The sequence below is a fragment of the Manis pentadactyla genome, chromosome 4 (genome assembly GCF_030020395.1).
Source record: "Manis pentadactyla isolate mManPen7 chromosome 4, mManPen7.hap1, whole genome shotgun sequence".
Lineage (NCBI taxonomy): Eukaryota > Metazoa > Chordata > Mammalia > Pholidota > Manidae > Manis > Manis pentadactyla.
In genome coordinates this window covers 175981819-176002758 of record NC_080022.1, presented here as the reverse complement: position 1 = coordinate 176002758, position 20940 = coordinate 175981819, and the positions used below count along the sequence as shown (strand labels likewise).

The following is a 20940-nucleotide window of genomic DNA, read 5'->3' as shown; positions in this document are numbered from 1 at the left end:
CCCCTATGGCCGCCAAGAAGTGCCCTCACAGGTCCTGAGCACTGCCTAGAGAGCTGGTGTGAGGATGTTGGAGATACCTGAGTGGAGAAGCAATACACCCTGAGTGTTATAAACTGGTACTTGTTTCCTGCTGAAATTCATATGTTGAAGCCTCATCTCCCAGTGTGATGATACGTGAGGTATAGCCTTTGCTGGGTGATTCAGTTTGGGGGAGGTCATGAGGGAGGGACCGCTGTGGTGGGAATTCATGCCCTCTGAGAAGAGGGAGAGACCAGAATTCTCGTTCTCTCCACCATGTGAGGATGCAGTCAGAAGGCGGCCATCTACAAGCCAGGAAGAGGGCCCTCATCAGAACGCAGTCGTGCCGACAGCCTGATCTTGGACCTCTAGCCTCCAGAACTTGAGAAATAAAGTGTTAGCACCCAGGCTGTCGTGGTATGTTATGGCAGCCAAAGCTGATTAGGACACCTGGCCTCCACTTTAAGGGATCAGCAGGTATATGCTGACACTGAACTGATGGGGCAGGAGAAGTGGAGACCAGGCAGAGGCCACTGCACCAGTTCAGGCAAGGGAGGCTGCAGGCTTGGGCCTGAGTGGCAGCGGGGAGTCAAAGTTGAATGGAAGAAACTTGCCACTGCAAACAGACACCTTTAACTCATAACCTGGGGTTCTGAAGGATATATTCCTATTAGCCCGTTTCCTGGTTTCCCATTTATTTGTTTGAGGGACCAAGTACTGGGAGTGGTTTTTTCCCCCACAGAGTGGCTTTGGCAGGTGCTTTAGTTCCTCACCCAAACATGTGTTGCTGTTCCCAGAAGTGGAGATTTCTTACACCATAGTGGCATACTGCACCTAGTACAGAAAACAGGTTTTGTTTTCAGAAACTAATCTGAGTTCTGACATTTTACACTAGGTGCAATCTTTCCAAGCTGTGATTTTGTAACTGTAGCAGCACCACTGTCTGTCTGTCTCTGAAATTTCACCAGTGAAGATGGTTGTTTATGTTTCATTTCTGCACTTGCAGCCCAAATGCAAACTGAGAATGGCGCTGTCATATTGTGGGTTAGATTAGTTTTATAGAGCTTGCCTTGGCTTGGTTGGCTTGAGGCGACTTTCTTTGGTATTGCAGGGCTGGCTTATGGCTTCTTGTACCCACCTTGAAGTGGTGATTCTGATTTGTGATACTCAGATTGTCATCAGATTGCAGGTTAATCTTTAGTAACCCGACTCCTGTTCCTTCAGTCCTCTCCATTATAGTCAGCATGGAGGCCTGGGTCTAACTCAGAGCCACTCTTTACTAATCATGAAGTGAGCTCCCTGTGCAGCATGGTTACTGCACCAGCCGGCCGGGCCCAGGCTCCTGAGGTGTCCCTTATATGGTTGGCATCGGAGATTTCTCATGAGGGAAGGATCAGAATGAAATTAGTGATTTGAAATGTGGAGAAAATCTTCTTCCCATATGAATTCCCCTGTCTTGCACGTGCCTCCTGGCATCGTTCCTCCCAGTGCTGGTGGTCACCGCCCACCCAGTCTGGAAAACAGAGTATGCTCTGCCACTTAGTCACCGACTGAGTCCTACCATGTAGACGAAGCGTCTCCTGGATCTGCCTCCTTCTCCTTGTCCCTTTCAGCCTCTTAGCCAGGCTCTCACGACTATTTCCTAGATCAGCGCAACCGCTTCCTGACTCGTGCCTGCTGCCTGTCTCCTCCCAGTGGCCCATCTGTTGCCCGCCGACATACTCTCTAAACAGATAGATCAGACCCTGAAGCAGAAGTACTCCTGGCATCGTCTGTAGCAATGTAGCTCTGAGTGTGGCCTGCCCACCTGTTACCTGTCCACAGGGAGAGAAGAACAAAAGGGATCCTAAGGGTCACCTATGAGGGGTTGGAATTTTCAGTAACTGGCCCTTCACCACAGTCAGTTTGAGAAGCACTGGTCTGCGGCGTCAAAACACAGCTCCTGAGCATGCGCGAAGGGCCCTTCGGCATCCGACTCCCACCACACCCTTCAGGTTGAACACCTGCCCTGGCACATAATTCCTCTCCAGGCCTCTGAGACTTGAGGCCTTTGCTTTAGGCTCCCTCCGCACAGCAGCCTGCGGTGTTGGACGGGCTCCCCTCCATCTGTTAGGTCACCTCCTGGACTCCTCAAGCAGGGCGAGCCCCTGCCTCACCTGGGTTCCTGGGGCACTTTGCTGAAGCCTCTGTTACGGTACTTCCTGCTTGTGTTGTGAATTTTTGTTTGCATTTGTCTTCCTACTGAATTTTTAACTCCTTGAGGATGGGGGTCTCTGCACAGCCACTGATGCTCAGTGAAGGGGCCTAATGCTGACTCGGGTCCCAGAACCCTTCTGACTAGGTGTCTTTGGGGGCCCTGGCTTTGCCTGCCTGGGTGTGTCATCTGTCACCCATACCGTTGCCACAGCAGTTCCCAGTTCCAGTTCCTGATCCTGAGTTTCACGTGCCTTTTTTTGCAATGTCTTTCAGTTGGTTTTCTCCTGCCCCTTGGTGGTGTGCGTGGAAGGGTCAGAGGTGTGAGGGAAACACGAGAAGAGGAAGTTGTCAAAAGAGACATTTCATTAACAGTCCTAATCTGGTTTCTCTTAAGGAATTTTCTAGGCTTAAGATATGTATTACTTTGCTTCCACCTCATGGCTTAAGAACAGAATAGTGTTGATTTGCTCTCCATTGTCTTGGAGGACTCAAAATTAAGTTGTGAAAGAGACTTGTTTCTGCTTTTGAGTATCTTGGAAATGTGTTTTCCCTCTTTCTATTTTTTTTTTGTATTATACTTTTTATTGTGGAAGATTCTGACTGTATACAGACATAGAAATAATTATACAACAAACCCTCATGGGCCCATCATTCAGCCTCCACGAGCCCCACCTTGGGTGGTCTCGTCTGGCCCTGTCCACGCCCCGTGCATGAGATGTGCTTTAGAGATCACAGCTCTCATTGCGGAGGGTCCCTCCACAGCCACCGCACATGGCAGCACCGATTCCAGCTCCAGGGGCCCTCCTCGCAACACTGCTCGGCACGTTTGGAATATAGTCGTGAATGTGGATGAAATGCCTGTTTTGGCTGTGACTTAGTTACCTCTCCTTTTGCTCATCTTGGGATGGCTTTGCAAGGTCTGATGGCACTCCATCACTCAAGAATGCATCAGGTGACGTTACGGCAGCCTGGGAGGCACGTGGCACAGGCCATAGCAGTGAGCTGTCTTATCCTCCCTTAATTCCTTCACAGTTCGTTGTAGCATTCAGTGTGCGTTGTTCAGTCCAAGTTACTTCCGTCAGGACGAAGATGAGTAAGAGCAGAATCTGACTGCCTTCAGCATAGGCGGTTTGCAGATTGCTCTGGCATCGCCGCCTGATGCCATGTCTGTCGCAAACATGATATTTGGTGACTTGCAGAAGCCACCTGCAAGGAGCTTGTTACATCCTCTCCCAGTTCTGAGATTTGGGTTTTGAGGAGCTTTTGACTAGCTGTCTCTATGAAAATACTCTCCTTATGAAAGCTGAATTTTGAGGAGCGTTTGAGACTTTCTACCCTCAGATTTGGACCTAACAGCTTTAGTGAGAGTTTAAGGTTTAGATTATGGAAGCACCTTCCCTCTGGAGGGAGGAAATGAGCTGCCACTGGGGAGAATTGTCCCCTAATTGGTTCACTTGAGTGCATGAAACGTATTTGGGAGACTTAGGTTTTGAGTGAAGGGAGGGTAAATGACCTGTTTCTATCAATAATTTTTGTAAGAAACAGTAACAGCACCTTAAACATTTTCTTGAGGAAACAGCATTCCTTATATTGAGACTAGGTGATGCAGTTTCACTGTTAGCCAGCATTAAAATCTCCCTGTCCTCTTTCCTTTCTTTTACTTCATTTTTCTGATAAAGGACTAAGTTTTGTTGGTGTTTCCCCTGCTGTTAGTTTCCTGCCTACCCCTCCTCTGCCCCCCTCCCCTGGCCCTGGCCCTGGCCCGCCTGCTGGGGTCACAGCACTTTCCTCAGGACCCTTCATGATTCCTTCTCCTTCTTGCTCACCTTGTTCCCTGTGCTTGCCTGTCTGACCTTCCTTCAGAGGACTTGTATCACATCTCTTTCCTCGGAAGCCTCCAGTCGGTCCCTAGTTAGCACCCCACCACCACCACATCACAAAGTTTCAGTGACTTTCTTCTCCATGGCCTCACTGCCTACTGCCCAACCATGTTTGTATTGCTTCTCAGAAGGAACTCCTCACACCTGGCAAGCCCGTGTCCTCAGTCCCGCAAACAGGTGATGGTCGTTCGCTCATGTTGTCTTGTCATCCCCACACTCTGGGTCAGAGTCTTTATGAAAGTCTTTCTTCCCTGTGTATGCGGGCCCTTTTTGCTTTCCCTCACCTGGGAAATCCTGTGGCAGTGCCTGTGGTGTATACCACACATTTCAGTTTGCCATATACTGTTTCATGTGTATCTGCTCTACAAGCTCCTTTCTTTATCCTGCACAGCATGTAAGGGAGAACGAAGCTGAGAGCAGATGTGATGTATGTGGTCAGTGTCAACAGATAATTACCAAGAGTTGGGTTGTCGTCCTCTTCAGAGAGAGGAAGGGAGGGAAGGAAGGATGAGGCTCTTGAATATTTGGCGTATGAGGAAGCTTACAAGGGGCATAAAGCCATTGGGTCTTCATTTGTGGTCTCTCGTCTTTAAGATTCCAAAGGGCCAACCCAGAACATTTACAGTCCTTGCTAGAGGTGCCCCAAGAAGGGGCTGGTGTGGAGAATTTCTGACTGTGCTGTGGCACCTTTGCTGTGCCTGGAGAGGTGTTCCAGCCCAGGGGCAGCTCGTTTCAAGTGCTTGGGCACCTAGTGAGCTGGGGGTGCTTCAGAAAGAAGAGGGAGGCGGGGCAGGGCAGGAAGGCCCGGGCTCATCTGGAGCCCCTCGGTGAAGCAGTGTGTTCCAGACATATCAGTGATCATCTGGGCCAGAGAAGAGAGCGATCTTGCAAGGTTCCTTGAGCTCCAGTTTAATGGGCAACCTGTTCTTGTGGCTGCTGTAATCAAAGGGATCTTATTCCTTCCTACGTGGAAGAAAGGCTGTCCAGAGCTACCTCCAGAGAGACACCGTCACCCCTGAGCTCCAGTTTGAAACAAACTGTGGTTGACTTCATCAGAGACGGTTTTCTGTTTTGCTGACTTACCACCCGTTTCTCCACGCCCTCAGCAGTTTTGGTCAGCCTGTGTCTGGGGAAGCTGAAGATGGCACTGACAGGGTCCTCCTGCTCCTCAGGGGATTTCCCTGCAGTCTCTTTGAACCCTGTGGAATTGTAGGGCCAGGCTATCAAGATTTGTACTAGAGGCAAGGATAGGAAGAACAGGCCTCTCTTTTCAACCTTTTGGGAAGGTTTTCTTTAAATAACTTATTTTCTTTGGCTTCTCTTTTTTAACTTTTCATTTTAGAAAAACTTCAACATGCACAGAAGAGAACGGTATCCTGAAACCCTCAGGTATCCAGTGTGCAGCCTCAGTAATGATCAACACATGACAGCCCCCTCCCCTCTCCTCCATTATTTTGAAACAAATGCCATCTCATTTTTTTCCATAAATTTAAATAATTTTTAAATGTGAGTGAACAGACAGAACTATACCTGGGCTGCTCTTGTTAACTTTGATCATGGGGGTTTCTGTATGGAAAAGTACTTTTTATTAGGAAGAACTTAATTGAATGACCAAATTCCACATACAATACTGAACATATTAAAATGTTGACTTCCTTTCATTCTGCAGCCAGCACCCCCTTCAAGCATGAGGGGTGCAAAGAGCTGAGCAGCATGTACACAGGGACTTATTTTCTGGTTATTCACCAAACTGTCCATAAGCTTTTTGCACTTTTCTGCATACATTTCACAATAAACAGAATAGATGGTTCCTGCCCTTATAGTGCTTAAAATTCAATCCAGCTCCCAATCTTTGAGAACCAGAGAGGCCACATGCAACTAAGTGCCAATCCTTTGAGAAATGTGGTAAGTACATCATAAGAACATACAAAGGGCAGTGGGTGGTCAGTTTCTGATTTCCTGGAGAAAGGGCCCTTGAACTGACCCCAAAAGACAAGCAGATTTAGGTAGTTGGGATGGGACACTTAATAGTGGGCACAGAGAACAACATGGAAGCACAGGGTGAGTTCTGGGAAGTCATGATAGATAATCTTGGAGAACTGGGCTCAGGTTTTGCAGAGCCTTGAATGCTTAGGTCTGTAGTTCCCAAATCATGCTGGGGGTCTGAGGGGCCACAGTGAACTCATAAAGGCCCTAACGCTTGCTTTAAATTATTGAGAGAAACAGCAGTCCTTGAGAAGTGTCTAATACTATGCTTGAGGTAGTTTGTAGTTTTCACATTAAATTGTGCTACTTCCCTTTCAGTAATGTATCTTTGCAAAGCTGAGGTTTTGTGGTTGCTACAATAAAATTCAAATAACATGTGAAAACTCGTGTAGAAGGTAATAAGGGTGGTGCTGTCTGCTGTGATTATAAGATTTGAAATATGTGCGGTACCCAGCAGGTACACAACCAGAAGTGATTATGGTTAAGAATGAAATAAACGTTTTTGTCTTCAATTTACATGTATTATTTTTTTCATGTGGCTTCTAAGTTGCTGGGCCCTAAATACTTCAGTTCTTTGGACCTGAGTGCTTTGAAATGGAACCGTTAGCTACATCTTTTGGCCTCAGGTCCCAGGCAGAATACTGAAACACTATGGGTGCTGTGAGCCAGTGAAGTTTAGGAACACCTGACTTGAGCCGGAGATGGAAGGTGTTTGGTAGGCTGAGGGTAACCCTTGTAGGGTTTTATGTGGAGGAAAGACAAGAGCAGATTTGCCTCTGTCAAGCCCTCACAGGCCCTAGGTGCAGTGCATATCTGAAGGCAGAGATCCGAGACAGGTCAAGTGACCACTGTATAGCCCCAGTGAGAAGTCGTGACTGCCTAATTTGGGCAGTGTTAAAGGAGATGAAAAGAGAACACAGGTTTTGAGAAACATTTAATAGGTCAAATCTTAACAAAACTCAGGATCTAATTGAATGGGAGAGGGATAACATTAAGAGAAGGGGAGAGTCAAGGACAGCTCTGAGTTCCCGGATTGTGTGGTAGGTGGACGTGGAGCCAGCCAGCCAGTCCGGGGAACAGATCTGGGAGGTGGGGCTGAGATACACCATAAGCAGCTGGAAGTGGGACCGGGTCTTGGACTCTGTGGGAGAACATCATCAGATGTCGTGGGGAGGCCTAATGAGGAGGCCTTTGCAAGCATTTTGTTAGATTTGGTCACTGGAACTTGACGGTGGCAGCTGTAATCTTATTCTGAGGTGGTGGTCAGAGGACCGTGGGCTGAGAAAGGCACAGAGGCAAGAAGGTCAAGCAGAGGATCCAGGGCAATGGTTCCCAGTCTGGCTCAGCCTCAGAATTACCTAGCATGCATTAAAAATGCGAACTTCTGGCCCTACCTACAGTATTGGCTTACTGGGGGAAAGACCTTGGAATCACCATTTTAAAAGACTATAGGTAACTTTTACATGGCTGTTGGGAAAGTGAAATCATACAACCACTTTGGAGAACTGTTTGGCAGTTCCTTGTCACGTCACATGTAAGGAACATGACTCAGCCATTCTACTCCTAGGTATTCTCCCAACAGAGATGAAAATATAGGCCCAAGCAAAGACTAGTACACAAATGTTCATAGCAGTTTTATTTACATTTTTCCAGCCAAACTGGAGACCCAAATGTCCATCAACAGATAAATTGTGGTATATCCAAAGAGTACTACTGTTCAGCAAGAAAAAAGGAAAAAGACTGTGATACACTCAACAATAGATGAATTTCAAAAACATGATACAGAGAGAAAGAAGCCAGACACAAAAGAGAACCTCCTGTGTGAATTCCATTTGTGAAATTTTAGAACAAGCAGAGTAACTCTGTCAGGGTTATATGGGGTGGGAGTTGGAGATAACTGAGTCCAACAGGGTATGAGAAAATGTTTTGGGGTGATGGAAATTATATCTTGATCGTAAGGGTGGTTGTATAGATGTGTATGTTTGTCAAGACTCATCAAACTGTACACTTAAAGTGGATGCATTAGGAGAGAAAGGAGACCATGTGCAGTAGAGAAGGGGAGCACAGAGGTTTGGTGTGTTTGTAGGCAGAGGGAAGGAGTCAGCCAGCCAGCAGAAAGGCTTGAAGATCTTGGAAACAGGGTACTGCCTGGGTGATGTGAATATAAAGGCAAAACAGAGACACGAAGGGAAAGGTGGAGTCAGGCAGATGGAGGGTATAGGTTAGGAAGTTTCAGAGCTCACTCTGCCTGCCTTTATCTCCTGCGCCACAGGAGGCAGAGTCCTGTGTGGAGAGAAGGCAGGGGGCAAAGGTTTGCAATACCAGGTGTGAGGAACAGGGAACAGAGGCCAACCCAGAAGTAGATAAATCCATCTCCTATGACATGGGGCCCAGCTGGCTGTAGATATATAGTGGTATCTCCAGTAGTGATTGTAGTGTTTTCTTCAGCAGTGCTCAGAGCCTTGGTGGAGGAAAGGGGGTTGCCTGGAAGATTCTGGGTTGAGGGTGGGTAGAGCATAGTTGCTGGTTTATTAGAAGTAACCCATGATGGATATACAGGCTGACTGCTCCATTCAACAAATATATTGAATATACATGCCAGACAGTATGTGCCAGAATATACATGTTTTAGGTATCAGGGTATAGCAGACAACAAAAGATAAATCCCAAATGTAACAGTTTACAGGGGCTAGAGTCAGACATTAAAATTAAGTAAAATATACTGTACTTCAGAGGCAGTAAGTGTCATGGAGAAAAATGTAGTAGAGAAGAGGGGTGGGGAATCCTGGGAGGTAGGAGGTGGTCATGAAGACTCCTCTGAGATGGTGACATTTGATGGAAGACCTAGACAGAGGGGACAGCAAGTGCAAAGGCCCTGAGGCAGGGGCAGGCTTGGCAGCATTTGAAGGAGGCCAGCATGCTGGACTAGAGGAGGGAGAAAGTGGGAGAGCATTAGAGGGGTGGGGGTGGGATTGTGTGGTGTTTGTAGGCCATTGTGTGAACATTGGCCTTTACTGAATGAGACAGGAACCATGGAAGGATTTTGATGGGTAGAGAAGCACAATCTGATTTATGTCTTTAAAGGGATCAGTCTGCTCTGTATCACAGCAAGAATTTTAAAGTGTTGGTAAACATTTAATCTTATTTAATCCCCAGAGATGCCCCATGAGGTTGGTGTTCTTTCTTTCTTTCTTTTTTTCTTTACTGGTGAGCAAATTGAGGCTCAAGATGGTAAGTTCACTTTGCTGAGATCATGCAGGTGGGAACTGGCAGAGCTAGGATTTAAGCCTGGGTCTGTCTGATCCCAAAGGCCAAGCAGACCAGAAGAAAAGAGAGCACTTGAGGGACGAGGGGTCTCCGTGATGTTGGAAGGACACAAGGAGTAAGAAACAAAATGATGATCTTTATAGAAATAGACCATAGATTTTGGCAGCTGATGGGACTGGGGAGAAATGAGTGTCGACAGTTTAGTTTGAAGCCTGCCTGTCTTATAGGGAATACTGGAGGGATAGTAATAGTTAATAATAATCCTGTTAACAAAACAAGGTAGTCACGAGTGGAAGCCAGTCTGGGGTAAAAGATGGAGGCGTGACTTTGGACGGGGGGTGGTTGAGGTGTAGGAAATAGGGGAAACAACCAGCTGATCCAGAAAGACTCGATGAAGAGACAGAGACCCAGTGCCTCCCCACTGTGGTTACTGCTGTAGTGGAAGTGGGGTGTATTCTGTGAGAGAACGGAGGGGAGAGCCTGGGAACACTTTCCCTGGGGTTGGGAGTGGGGGTGGAGGAGCAGAGAGAGGGGGCCCAGGGAGATGGAATGACCGGGCGGGCAGGGCCGCAGAAGCCAGGTGGTGCAAGAGTCGAGGGGAAGGTGAGCCACAGAGCAGAAGTGGCTGACAGGCAGCCTGGGGTCGAGTCCAGGGGCTGGTCCCTGGGGAGCATAGAGCAGGCTTGTTACTCCCATGTCAAGAGACCAGACACTGGTTTCAGCTGTTTTTCCTCTTCTGATACCCATACCTTTACCTTGAATAGCGCCCATTTTTACACTTGTGAGGTAACCCTTTTTTTCCATCTGAAAATAAAACAGCTTTGAAAGGTAGCTTTTATCCTTATCAGCCTCCATATAGATAGGGTGGCTTGCTCTGTAGCACTGTCTGTTTGTAGGCTTATAGTTAGGCCAGCTTTTTTTTCACATGGCTGAATTTTTCCCTAAGGATCTTGCCTGATACCAGTTCTCATTATTAAACCAGAAATAAGCACGTTTTCACATTGGGCTTTTGATGCACATTCTCAGAAGATGCTTTTTGCCTTTATTTTGCTGGCTTTCCAAATATTTTTATCTTTAACCTTTTATGTGGTGGAAAAAAAATTGCAAGCATATGCAGAGAGAATCGTAAAATGATTCCCCAGTGTTGTCACTGTCCTCTCTAACTGTTATCAACAGGCTGCCAATTTTTTCATTACCTATCTCCCCAAGTGATTTTTCTTCTGTAGTATTTTAAAGCAAATCTTAGGTTCACAGAAGCCAAGCATCAGTGTGCTCGCCTCTGTCAGACAGGTCTTAGTCGTGCTGTCACATGGCCGATAGCTCTGCAGACGTTTGTTCCAGAAACCTTCTGTTACTGAATGGATGGGAACACTCACATGACCAGAATATCCTCCTGCTGCAGTTTATCTCCTTCTAAGCCTGGTTCCTGAACCTGGCACAGTTGTCCCACTGAGTAATCCTTCCCTGGCTTCTGCCAGTGGCCTGTGTCTTAACTGGAACCTATCTGATGCAGGACACATTTTGGGGCCTGGGACCTCGGTGTCAGGTGACCATTGGACAGACTCTAGAAAACCAGGAATATGCTTGACCACCCAAAGACGCATGCCTCAGTGAGCAAGTGCTGTACATAAGGACAAGCTCATGAACAGGAATTGGAATCCTGTCAGTCTCTGGGTCTTATTTCTGGTGAATTGCTAGAAGTTGGCACTGTTCACTTAATCTGTGTTTATCTGTGATACCTTTAAGTGGCTGAAATGAACAAAAAGATGCCTTCTTGAGTGCTGTGCTTTCTTTGGAACACGACATTCTTGCTTTTCCTGGCTTGTGTGGTTTCGGGGCTGCCTTGAAGTAACTGGGTTATAATTGCACCTTGATGTGGTTCAGTAGGGTGAGTGCTGTGTGCCCTGTTTCCTGTCTCTTGCATCAGTCTGTTTGTGAGCACCTACCGAGAGGTGATTAATGGGAACCATAAACGTATGCTTACTGACTGAAAGTTCCTCCTGTTTCCTCAGATGTTTTTGGTTTAACGAATTGTTTGTTTGCTGCCCACAGACCACATGTGGTGTGTGTACTTCTGTGGTTGTGAACACGTAATGCTTTCATACAGGCACTGGGCTCGTAAAGCAGAGTCAACATGTGATAAAGCTTAAAAGAGTTTTCTTCAGCTGAGATTCCCAGGTGACGGGGAGATAGGCAGCGTCTGTCACCATAAGCAGAGCCCCTGGAGCCTGGATCTCTGGATCGGAACCATAGCCCCCAGCTGTCTGGCCCATGGGGTTTGATTGCTGTAGGTCCCCCGTGGCTGTGCTGCCTCCTGCCTGGGGTTTGGGCTGTCACAGCGCTCTGGGGCAGCACACTCTCGCCCTACTGCTCTCCCCGTCATCCTCTTGATTTATGCCTGGGAGCTGTAGGGAGGGTGTCTAGGGAGGGAGCGATTTGGGGAAATACAGAAAAGGGGGGAGGTACTTACATTTCCAAATATTTCCAACAAAATTAACTTACAGTTAGCACTTTTTGCCTTTCCATCTGCTTTTTTCTATGCATTGAAGGTTTTTCCTCAGCTGCATTGATAGTCTATATACAATGTTATCTTTTCTCCTGAACATAATAGCATAAAGATTCGTTATGTGTTTTAAAGTTTTATGAGCCCTTTTAGAAGCCTAATTTTCTTCTAAGCGGACATTTCATAATTTAACCGTATTATTAAAAAGTTAGGTCATTTATAGTGCTCCTGTGAGTATCTTTGCACAGAAAGCATTTTCCATATTTTGTATTATTTTTAAACTAGATTTTGTAGAAGTGGAATTAATGGATCAAAGGGAATCAAGGAGAATGAACGCTTGAAGGCTCCAAAATTTCCAGACTGCTGCCCCAAAGGGGTGCATCCATTTATCACCCAAATTCTTATCAACAGGAAAAATTATTCTAAGCCACCATTTTGTTTTTCCTAATGGGAATATCTGGTACGACTCCAGGTATCTGACAAGGTGATAATTTAGGTTTTAAAAGTCCTTGAGGTGTCAGCTAGTGTCACTGTGACCCCCTGTGGGTTGTGACTGCATCTGCCTTCTCTGTCCATCCCCCAAGTTATATGCATGCTTGTACACATTCCAGCTCTGTCAGTTCACAATCCAATCTCAGTGACAGTCAGAAGAGCTCACATTTCTTTGTGTGTTTTCTGAAGTGCCTTCACATACATTATCTTGTGTAAGTAAATTTAAGTCCTCGGTGCAGCTTGTAGATTGTCCTGGGAGCCTCTGAGAATCTGGATGTTGAAAGTCTGATGATACCTTTGTTGCTCTTTGTCCACAGATCCAGTTCTGCAGGTTCCAACACATGTTGAAGAGTAAGTTTTCTGATTTGTTTTCAGTATTTCCCTTTAATTCTTTTTCTTGATTATTCAATCCTTATGAAGCTATTTGCTAGGACTGCATATATGCATACATTGCAGGTATAATGAGAATGGTTGAGACATATAAAGTCTAACAGGTGCTATGATAGACACCTGTGTTGGGGAGAGGGTGGTAAGATCCATGGGGGAGGGAAGGAATGGTATTAAAAAGGCTTATTTGAGAGGAAACTTAAGTCAAGTTCTGAGCTTAGGCTTCCACAGCCCTCCGAGGGCCAAAGGGAGTGGCTGTCTCCGTCTCACCGTGCTAGCCCAGCGAGAGGAAACGTGCCGCGACCTCCTGCTGGAGCATGCGTCACCTCGAGGTTGGAGAGCACCTGTAGGGGCTTCAAGTGATGGTTCGTCCTGAGTAGAGAAGGGATTCAGAGAGGGGCTTCTGAGTGATGAGTCTCAGTTCAGCCTTTAGCAGGTTAACTGCCTGCTTCACATCTGCTTTGTGGGAGGCTGCTTCATGGGAGACCTTGATCCATCCCCTTGGCAGGCTCTTTCTGGTGTCAGGCTTTCAGAGTCCCATTTAAAAATAAATGTTTGTTGAACACTAAAGGTAGATTTGCCCTACCTGTTTATCTACCATGCCGTGCTATTAAATTTTAATTGCTGAAGTTCTATGCACAGTTGACTTAGAAACTGAAAAGCAGACTTGCTTGGGCCTTTTCATCCAGAGGCCTTGTCCAAATGATGATTTATTTTTCCATGGTTTTTGACTATTTGTCCTCTGCAGGGTTTCTTTTTTCCCACTCGAGTACACACTACCATACAGACATTTTATTTGTGGCTGAAGTGAAAGAGCAGTGAATGGAATTGTCTTATATACACACCCCACTTTCCCCTCCTCCAAATTGTGGCTTTGAGTGGCTTTGATATTTTGTTCTGTGCCCTGGACTATAATTTGTCACTGATACTTATTGCTTAATCTCTAGGCCTGCCTTCCTCCCTGATCCCAATGATGGCAGCCTCTATACACTGGGGGGCAAGAATAATGAAGGCCTGACGGTGAGTCTGTTCAGCTCCTTTGTGTACTCTGGAGGTTCTAGGCCAGTGATCCTCAACTGTTGCACATTGAGATCACCTGAGAGCTTAAAGGAAAACATTTCTGGGAACTCTGATTCAGGTGGTCAGGAGGGGGGCCTGGGCATCAATATCTTTTTACAGCTTCCTAGATCAGCTTTTAACTGGAAGCCAGAGTTCTGAAATGCTGATCTAGACCAGCAGGTTCCCATGCCCAGCCAACACATTGGAGGGGTGTGTGCTGTGCTCCCTTTAGCAACAGGGTTCATTCTAACTAGTGAATCCCCAAATGGTGGAGGCCTGGGGAGTTAAACACTGCCTGCCCCCAGGTGAATGTCCCCATGTGGGGGCATGTGCTACTCCATTCCCATCTCCATTTGAGCATGTAGACCAGTGGTTCTCAACCTTAGCTACACATTGTGATAACCTGGAGAACTCTTTGAAAAAAATACTGAGTCTAGGTCCCGATTCCAAAAGTCTCCGTTTAATTGATCTAGGTCATCAGGATTTTTTTAAATTAAGGTATCATTTATATACAATCTTATGAAGGTTTCACATGAGCAACATTTGGTTTCAATATTCACCCATATTTTCAAGTCCCCCACACTCACCCCAGTGCAGTCACTGTCCATCAGCATAGTAAGATGCTGTAGAGCTACTACTTGTCGTCTCCATGCTATGCTGCCTGCCTTATGTAGGTCATCAGGATTTTTAAAAAGCTCCCCAGATAAGAGAATTTAGAAACAGGTCCACACATATGGTCACCTGATTTGTGATAAAGGTGACACTACAGAAAGGAAGGATAGTCTTTTCAATAAATGGTATGAGTCATTGAGATTTCCCTATGGAAGAAAATCTTAACTCCTGCCCACACTGCACACACAAACATCAGTTCTGTATAGACTGCATATCTAAATGTGAAATGTAAAACAAAGCATAAAGAAAAAATCGTAGCAGAACGCCTTCATGACTTCAGGTAAAGATTTCTTAAACAGGATAAAAATGAAGCAAAAACGCCCCACACTGTAAGGGAAAAAATTGATATATTGGGTTATATTAAAATTAAGAATCTTTCTTCATTAAGAGAGGCAAGCCACAGTGTATGTGCAATACACATATCCAACAAAGGATTCATATGCAGAATATATAAAGAACTCCTGTGGATTATTGAAAAAAGACAACCCAATAGAAAAATGACAAAGGAGGATATCCAGATGGTCAGTAAACCTATGAAAAGGTCTCAGCTTCATTAGTTGTTAGGGAAATGCAAATAAAAATCAGTGTCATACTGCTATCCACTCACTAGAGTGGCTAAAATGAGAAAAATGGAGAAAGAAAACAGGTGTTGACAGGGAGCAGAGAAACCAGAACTCTTGGACATTGCTGGTGGAAGTGCAGATTGGTACATAAGGTTTGGAAAACAGTTTTGCAGCATCCACTAAAGCCTTATGCCCCAGTAATCCCCCCCTAGGGTACATAACCCATAGGAATGCGTATGTCTGTTCACCAGAACACAGGGTGCAAAGGTACTGCAGCACTGCTTATAAGAACCCAAAACTGAACATTACCCAGAAAGTATTGGTTGTAGATGGGAAAAGTAAACTGTGGAGCAGTCATACAGTTTAATAGTCTACACCAGTGAGAACCAGCAGTGCATGACTATTCACAGCGGCACGGATGGATCTCGTCAACATAAGGTGAACAAAAGATGACAAACAAAAAAGGATACACACTGAGTGATTCACTTATACAAAGCTCAACTACAGGAAAAACTAGTCTATGCTGTTTTGAAGTTAGGATTATGATTACCCTGGGGGGGTTACAATCGGAAGAGAAGGCAAGAAGGGGCTCCCGGAGTGCCAGAGATCCCTGTTTCTTCATCCGGGGCTGGTTGTGTGGGTACAGTCGCTTTGCACAGTTGAGCTGAGCTGAGTGTATGCGTACGTGTGCTTCCTGTTTGTGCATTCTCCTTCTAGAGAAAGTCTAGAAAGCCTCCAAGTGATTCTAATGTGCTGCCAAGGTTGAAAACCACTGATCTAGACTGCAAGTGGCTTGTGAGCTCTAATTTGGGTATTTTAAATTATTTTATGGATACGTGTGACTGAAACCGATGGCAGGGGAAGGGCAAGCCTCATGGAGAGTGTGTGTCTCACTTTCCACATTTCTCTCCACGTTACTAGAGCTTCTGTTACTTGAGCACTTAAGCCAGAAACTGTGCTGAGTGATTGGTGTAGCTTGTCTCATTTGAACCTCTCAGCAGCCCTCTGGGTTGTGGATCCCATACTAGAGATGTGGAAAGCTTGCCCACAGCGGTGAGGGAACGTGCCCAAGGCCAAAGCTTCGAGTGCTGGACTTGGGGCTTGAGCTCTCACTTCCAAAGGATGGTCTAACCCACCCTGTGCCCCTCCCTGTGCCGTGGTTTGGCAGCTCCAGGAACAGTGTGCTTCCCAGCTCGGGCCTTGGGTCAGGAGGCCTGGAGTAATGCTCGGAAGACACCACAGCACTCCAGACTGGAAGCCTTGCAGTGACTTTCTGATTCTCAGAACACCTGGCAGAAACCCAGTCATTACAGCCTGCTTGTGGCATTTTTCCTTTTCTAAGGCCTCGTTTAAATGTTGGAATAATGGGGAAAACCAGGTTCTTAGTTATTCCTGTTTATTAACGCTAGAGAGAAATCTTTTCTTTCTTGGACAAAAAGGTGACAGTGTAACAGAAGCAAGTATGTACAGATCAGTTTCAAGAATGCACAGTGTTCCAAAAATAAAGTATACTGAAACGAACATTAACCAAAAGCACCCCTCAGATGTCAGCTGTAGACTCAGAAGAATCGGTTTTATGATGAAATGTAGTTGAAACATGTGGATTCCTTTAAGTTTCTTTTCCTGGCACCTACCACAACTTCCTTTTAGTACCAGAAGGCTTGATTTTCTTCTGTTTTTGAGTAGAGAATTATTCACTGAAGAGGATATCAAAGCTGCTTTTTCTGCCTCAAACTCTGTTGCCCATATAATGATGGCTTCTCCTTTCCCTGGAAGGTTCAGCTGGGTACCCGGGTTGCCTCTCTGAATTAATCTCCTGGGGCACGCCCACCCTGAAAAGCCTTGTCAGAGTTATTTTGTCTAGGTGGCTCTGGGTAGGTTTTCTAAGGCAAGAGAATCCTTTCTGTCCCCTTTAGAATTACAAAGATTGTAAAACTCTCCATTTTTGTGTGAGTCTTTCCAGAAAAGGGTGTGTTGTCTCAGATGCACTCTCCGGACAAGAGACCTGGAGAGGCTTGTGGAGTAAAGGAGGCAGTGTACAGCCCCCAGGGGCCCTGGAGCTGAGGGCCTGTCCCAAGAGGCTATGGAAGCCTGGGGCGCCCCTTCTCCTTGGTCTGCAGTCAGGAAGCCTCCCACATACCGTCAGCAGCGCTTCTTTCTTTTCAGCAGAATTGGGTAACAGAAGCAGACTGTGCAGCAAAATTGTAATAATTGCACAACACTTGGTCAACTTATTTTTTCCTTTGCCTTTTTTAAGAAACTTCCATTTACCATCCCGGAGTTGGTACAGGCATCCCCATGCCGAAGTTCAGATGGAATTCTCTACATGGGTAAGAGTTCCTGTTTTCAACACTGAAACTTCTATCGTTTTGGAAACCAGTCCCAGAATCTGAGAGGTGTGCAGGCACTCCCACAGCCCTTCTGGGAAAGGTCTTTCTTGCCTGGGTTATGGCTGCTCACGCCAGGATCAACTGACCTATTAAGAAAGGGTCCCCCTCCCCCACTTGGGAGCAGACTTGACACCATTAATATGGTTACTCATTTAACAAGCTTTTAGCTGCTGTGTTGACCTACCCCTATGATTTAAAGATTGCAACATACCCAGAAGCAATTGGATGAAATTTAAAGTGAATACAGCAGCCTAAGCCAAGAAAAGGGAAGCCAAGTTCTGCCTATTAATTGTAGGATTTGCTTAGTATTCCCTGCTATCAGAATATTGGATAAAACAGCCCTTAACAGCTTGCCTAGATAAGCTGCCTTCATACTTAGACTGGGGTCACATCTTTCAAAGCATCAGATCACGTGCTTTTCTTTTTACCACATTGCTGCCAAAATGTCAATAAAAATGCATTTGTAACACAAAGGAGAGCTTTATTTTGAAATTGTAGTAGTGGTAATATCCTGTATTAGACGGCAGCTTTCTTTCTGAGGAACTGAAAGTCCTTATTGCCTATTCATGCCCCAGGAGCTTTATGTACATTTCTGGACCTTGAGTACAGGCTGGATTTTAGCTTCTTGTTGGGACACTGAGGCCTTTCCTTGCATACCCTCAGAATGAGGAAGCCCCTGGGCCAGGGATTCAGAGGGACTGTCTTTCCTCTGGGCTATGCCTGAGGCCCTTCTGACCATCTTTGTCACTGTTTCTTCTCTGGTCTTCTAGCTTTTGCCAGTAATTTACTTACAGAGCCTTTAGAATATTGTGTTTCCATCATCTTTGTGTGGTGACCTCTTCATTGAGTTCAGTGAGCGTATCTAAGATTGTGGAAGTTGTCCAATTCATCCATGAAAGTAGTAGCTGAATCACACAGACTGTAAAGGTCCTCGCAGTAACCAGAAGGGTGCCTGTCAGATGGAAAAGGTCACAGAATAGCTGTTAGGTGATGTTTTCACGCTATCTTCAGATCTTTTTCATATTAAGATTTTTGTCACTGAAAACTGAAAGTTAGGATCCATGGGCAAGTTTCACACTTACCTAGGTGTGTATGCCAGCTCCATCTGTTGGAACTAAGTGTAGCTTTAGCAAATTCTAATGCCCCATAATTCTCCTGGCATCTCAGTACTCTGCTTCCAAGAGTCCCTTGAAATAGAAAACTGAACCAATAAGTTAGGAAGATACAAGTGACCAGAGATGATGCCTTACAAAATAGAAATGCGCACACGTCATGGTAGGTGTGTTGGCTCTCAGATGGGAGGTAAATGCCACCATTTCCAGGATGCTCGCAGGTGGATACATGTGCTTTGAGTTCTCCTAATAGCTTTGCTGGAACCTGTGCTGTCCACCTGTTCAGACCTTCTAATCAGCTGGCCAAGATGGAGGTATAGTGGATGGCTGGGGAATAACTTCCTGGCTTGGCTCAGGGGCTGAAATAAATTTGGCCTCATTAGTACCAGGTGACAGGCAGCCCTGCTGCCCAGTCACAGTTTAATTAGAGTTTGAAACAGTGACTATAAACACTCCTCACATGTGGGCTCATTAGCAGGGATACTGAGATACATGAATGCTAGTTACCAGAGAGAGGAACCCCCGAGTACCTTTCTATATTTATGTAGATCCTAGTCTGTGGGAAAAGCATTGCCCTTTACAGGCCAGACTTTTCATATTTAAGACCAGTAATCAAAGTAATAAAATCTATGAGTTATTAGGTTATTAGGCTTGAAAGAAATTTTTATACCATCATTAGGTTATTAAATCATTATAAGACCCAGTGGCCCAAAAAGTTTTATTATCTCCATATTACGATTTACCTTGTCACCCTTGGAACACCACAGAAATGTCATTGACGTCATGAGAATTTAAGGCTACCTCTCAGCACAGAGAACGCCTGGGGCTGCTAATTCGGCAGTGAGGTTTTCTTCGTCTAGGATGAATGTAAACAGCAGTGGCTCCTTGGGACCTTTCAGGTAAAAAGCAGGACATTTGGTACGTCATTGACCTTCTGACTGGGGAGAAGCAGCAGACTTTGTCGTCGGCCTTTGCAGACAGTCTCTGCCCATCCACCTCTCTTCTGTATCTTGGGCGAACAGGTAAGAAGGCACCTTTTGTGGTGTACAACCTGTTTCCAAAAACGGACCTGAAGCAGCCGCCCTGGGGGTCTCTGCCTCCAGGCTTCATTCTCTAGAAGGTATCCAGAGCTGTGTTCTCCAAACACAGCTTTCACTGCATTGTTCCCCTTTATAAGAACCCTCAGTGGCTCCCCATTGCCCAAGGGACTCTATCTAAACTGCACCACAGCCCCCAGAGCCCCCAGGGCGCTGCTGCTACCGCTGTCACTGCCTCCCCCCACCTCTCCCTCATACACATGCTTTCCAGTCAGGGTGAACTACCTGCAGCCCCCAGGATAAGCGGTGCTGTTTTTAAAACCTTGGAGTGGTGGGTCCGTCTTTAGTGTGCACATTTTCACCTGGCTGGCCAGCATCCTCTCTTTCTTCAAAGCTGCTCAGAGGTCGCCCTCACCATGCAGCCCCTTTCCCACCTCACCGCTCGCTGTCCTGCCGGGCTTGTGCGGCGGTTCCTGGGCCCGTGGTGTGGCCTCCCCACCGCCGTCGGCCCTTTCCAGCATCAGAAGCACCTTCCTCACTAGGCTGTGTTCCACCTCCTCTCTTTTAAGCTTTTTTCTTCTTACCACAGTCACCATGTTTCTAAATTGTATTTACCTATTTTCTGCCTCCCCCATGAGACTGTCAGCTTCCTGAGGGCAGGACTTCGTTACTTCCCTGCCATATCTCCCCCGCGGGCACCATGCAGGCACACTGCGGTGCCCACACACTGGAGCAAGTGAGTGGTGGGCGGGCGGCCCTTTCACCTCAGGGATTGCCCTGACTCGTTTTATGTGTGTGGCACCTGACATACACCGGTGCATTATAAAAACTGGAGTGGATATTAAATAGAGCTAAAAGGGGAAGCCAGAAAATATTTAGAAGGAAAAAATTATGCCAGAAACCTAGGATGAAATCATTACAATCAAGCACTAAATATAGGAGTAAACACTGAGGCAGCCAAGGCTTTTAAAAGAAAGAGACAGAGACTTCCTTCAGGTGCTGTGGAAAACAGTTCCTTTCTGAAAATGACGGAGATGAATGGCGGGCCCTGTGAAAGCTGGCTGGGCTCTCGTGTCACTAGGGGAAAGGTCCCTGTTAGACTGCAGACTGTCCACTCACCACCCCCAGTAAAAATGAGATGTCCCAATGGTAGTGACAGCTCAGGGTTTGTGTGTTTGCTCTTTCCATCAGATAAAGCCTCACAGTGGTTCCACCTTCACCCAGAATAAAAATCGTTTGGTTCTCAGGTAGAATTGTGGTATTTGAGGGAGTTAGGATATGCTCTGGCATTAGGTGGAGTGTGCATGAGTATATAAAGCTTTTGTTCACATGATCTAGTCCCGGAAAACAAACCACCCTAACGCTGTGGCTTCAAACA

General features: G+C 46.1%; 1 protein-coding gene across 2 annotated transcripts in view; it reads left to right on the top strand.

The window, feature by feature from the left end:
- ERN1 (endoplasmic reticulum to nucleus signaling 1) overlaps window positions 1-20940 on the top strand; it is a 73616-nt gene that overhangs the window by 25958 nt on the left and 26718 nt on the right. The window contains exons 3-6 of one of the 2 annotated variants that reach the window (XM_036899730.2): window positions 12660-12693; window positions 13677-13749; window positions 17281-17353; window positions 19425-19547. In XM_036899730.2, coding sequence (XP_036755625.2) covers window positions 12660-12693; window positions 13677-13749; window positions 17281-17353; window positions 19425-19547 — 303 coding nt within the window. Of the gene's footprint in view, window positions 1-12659; window positions 12694-13676; window positions 13750-17280; window positions 17354-19424; window positions 19548-20940 lie in introns of those variants that run through there. The other variant, XM_036899732.2, reaches the window with a different exon arrangement.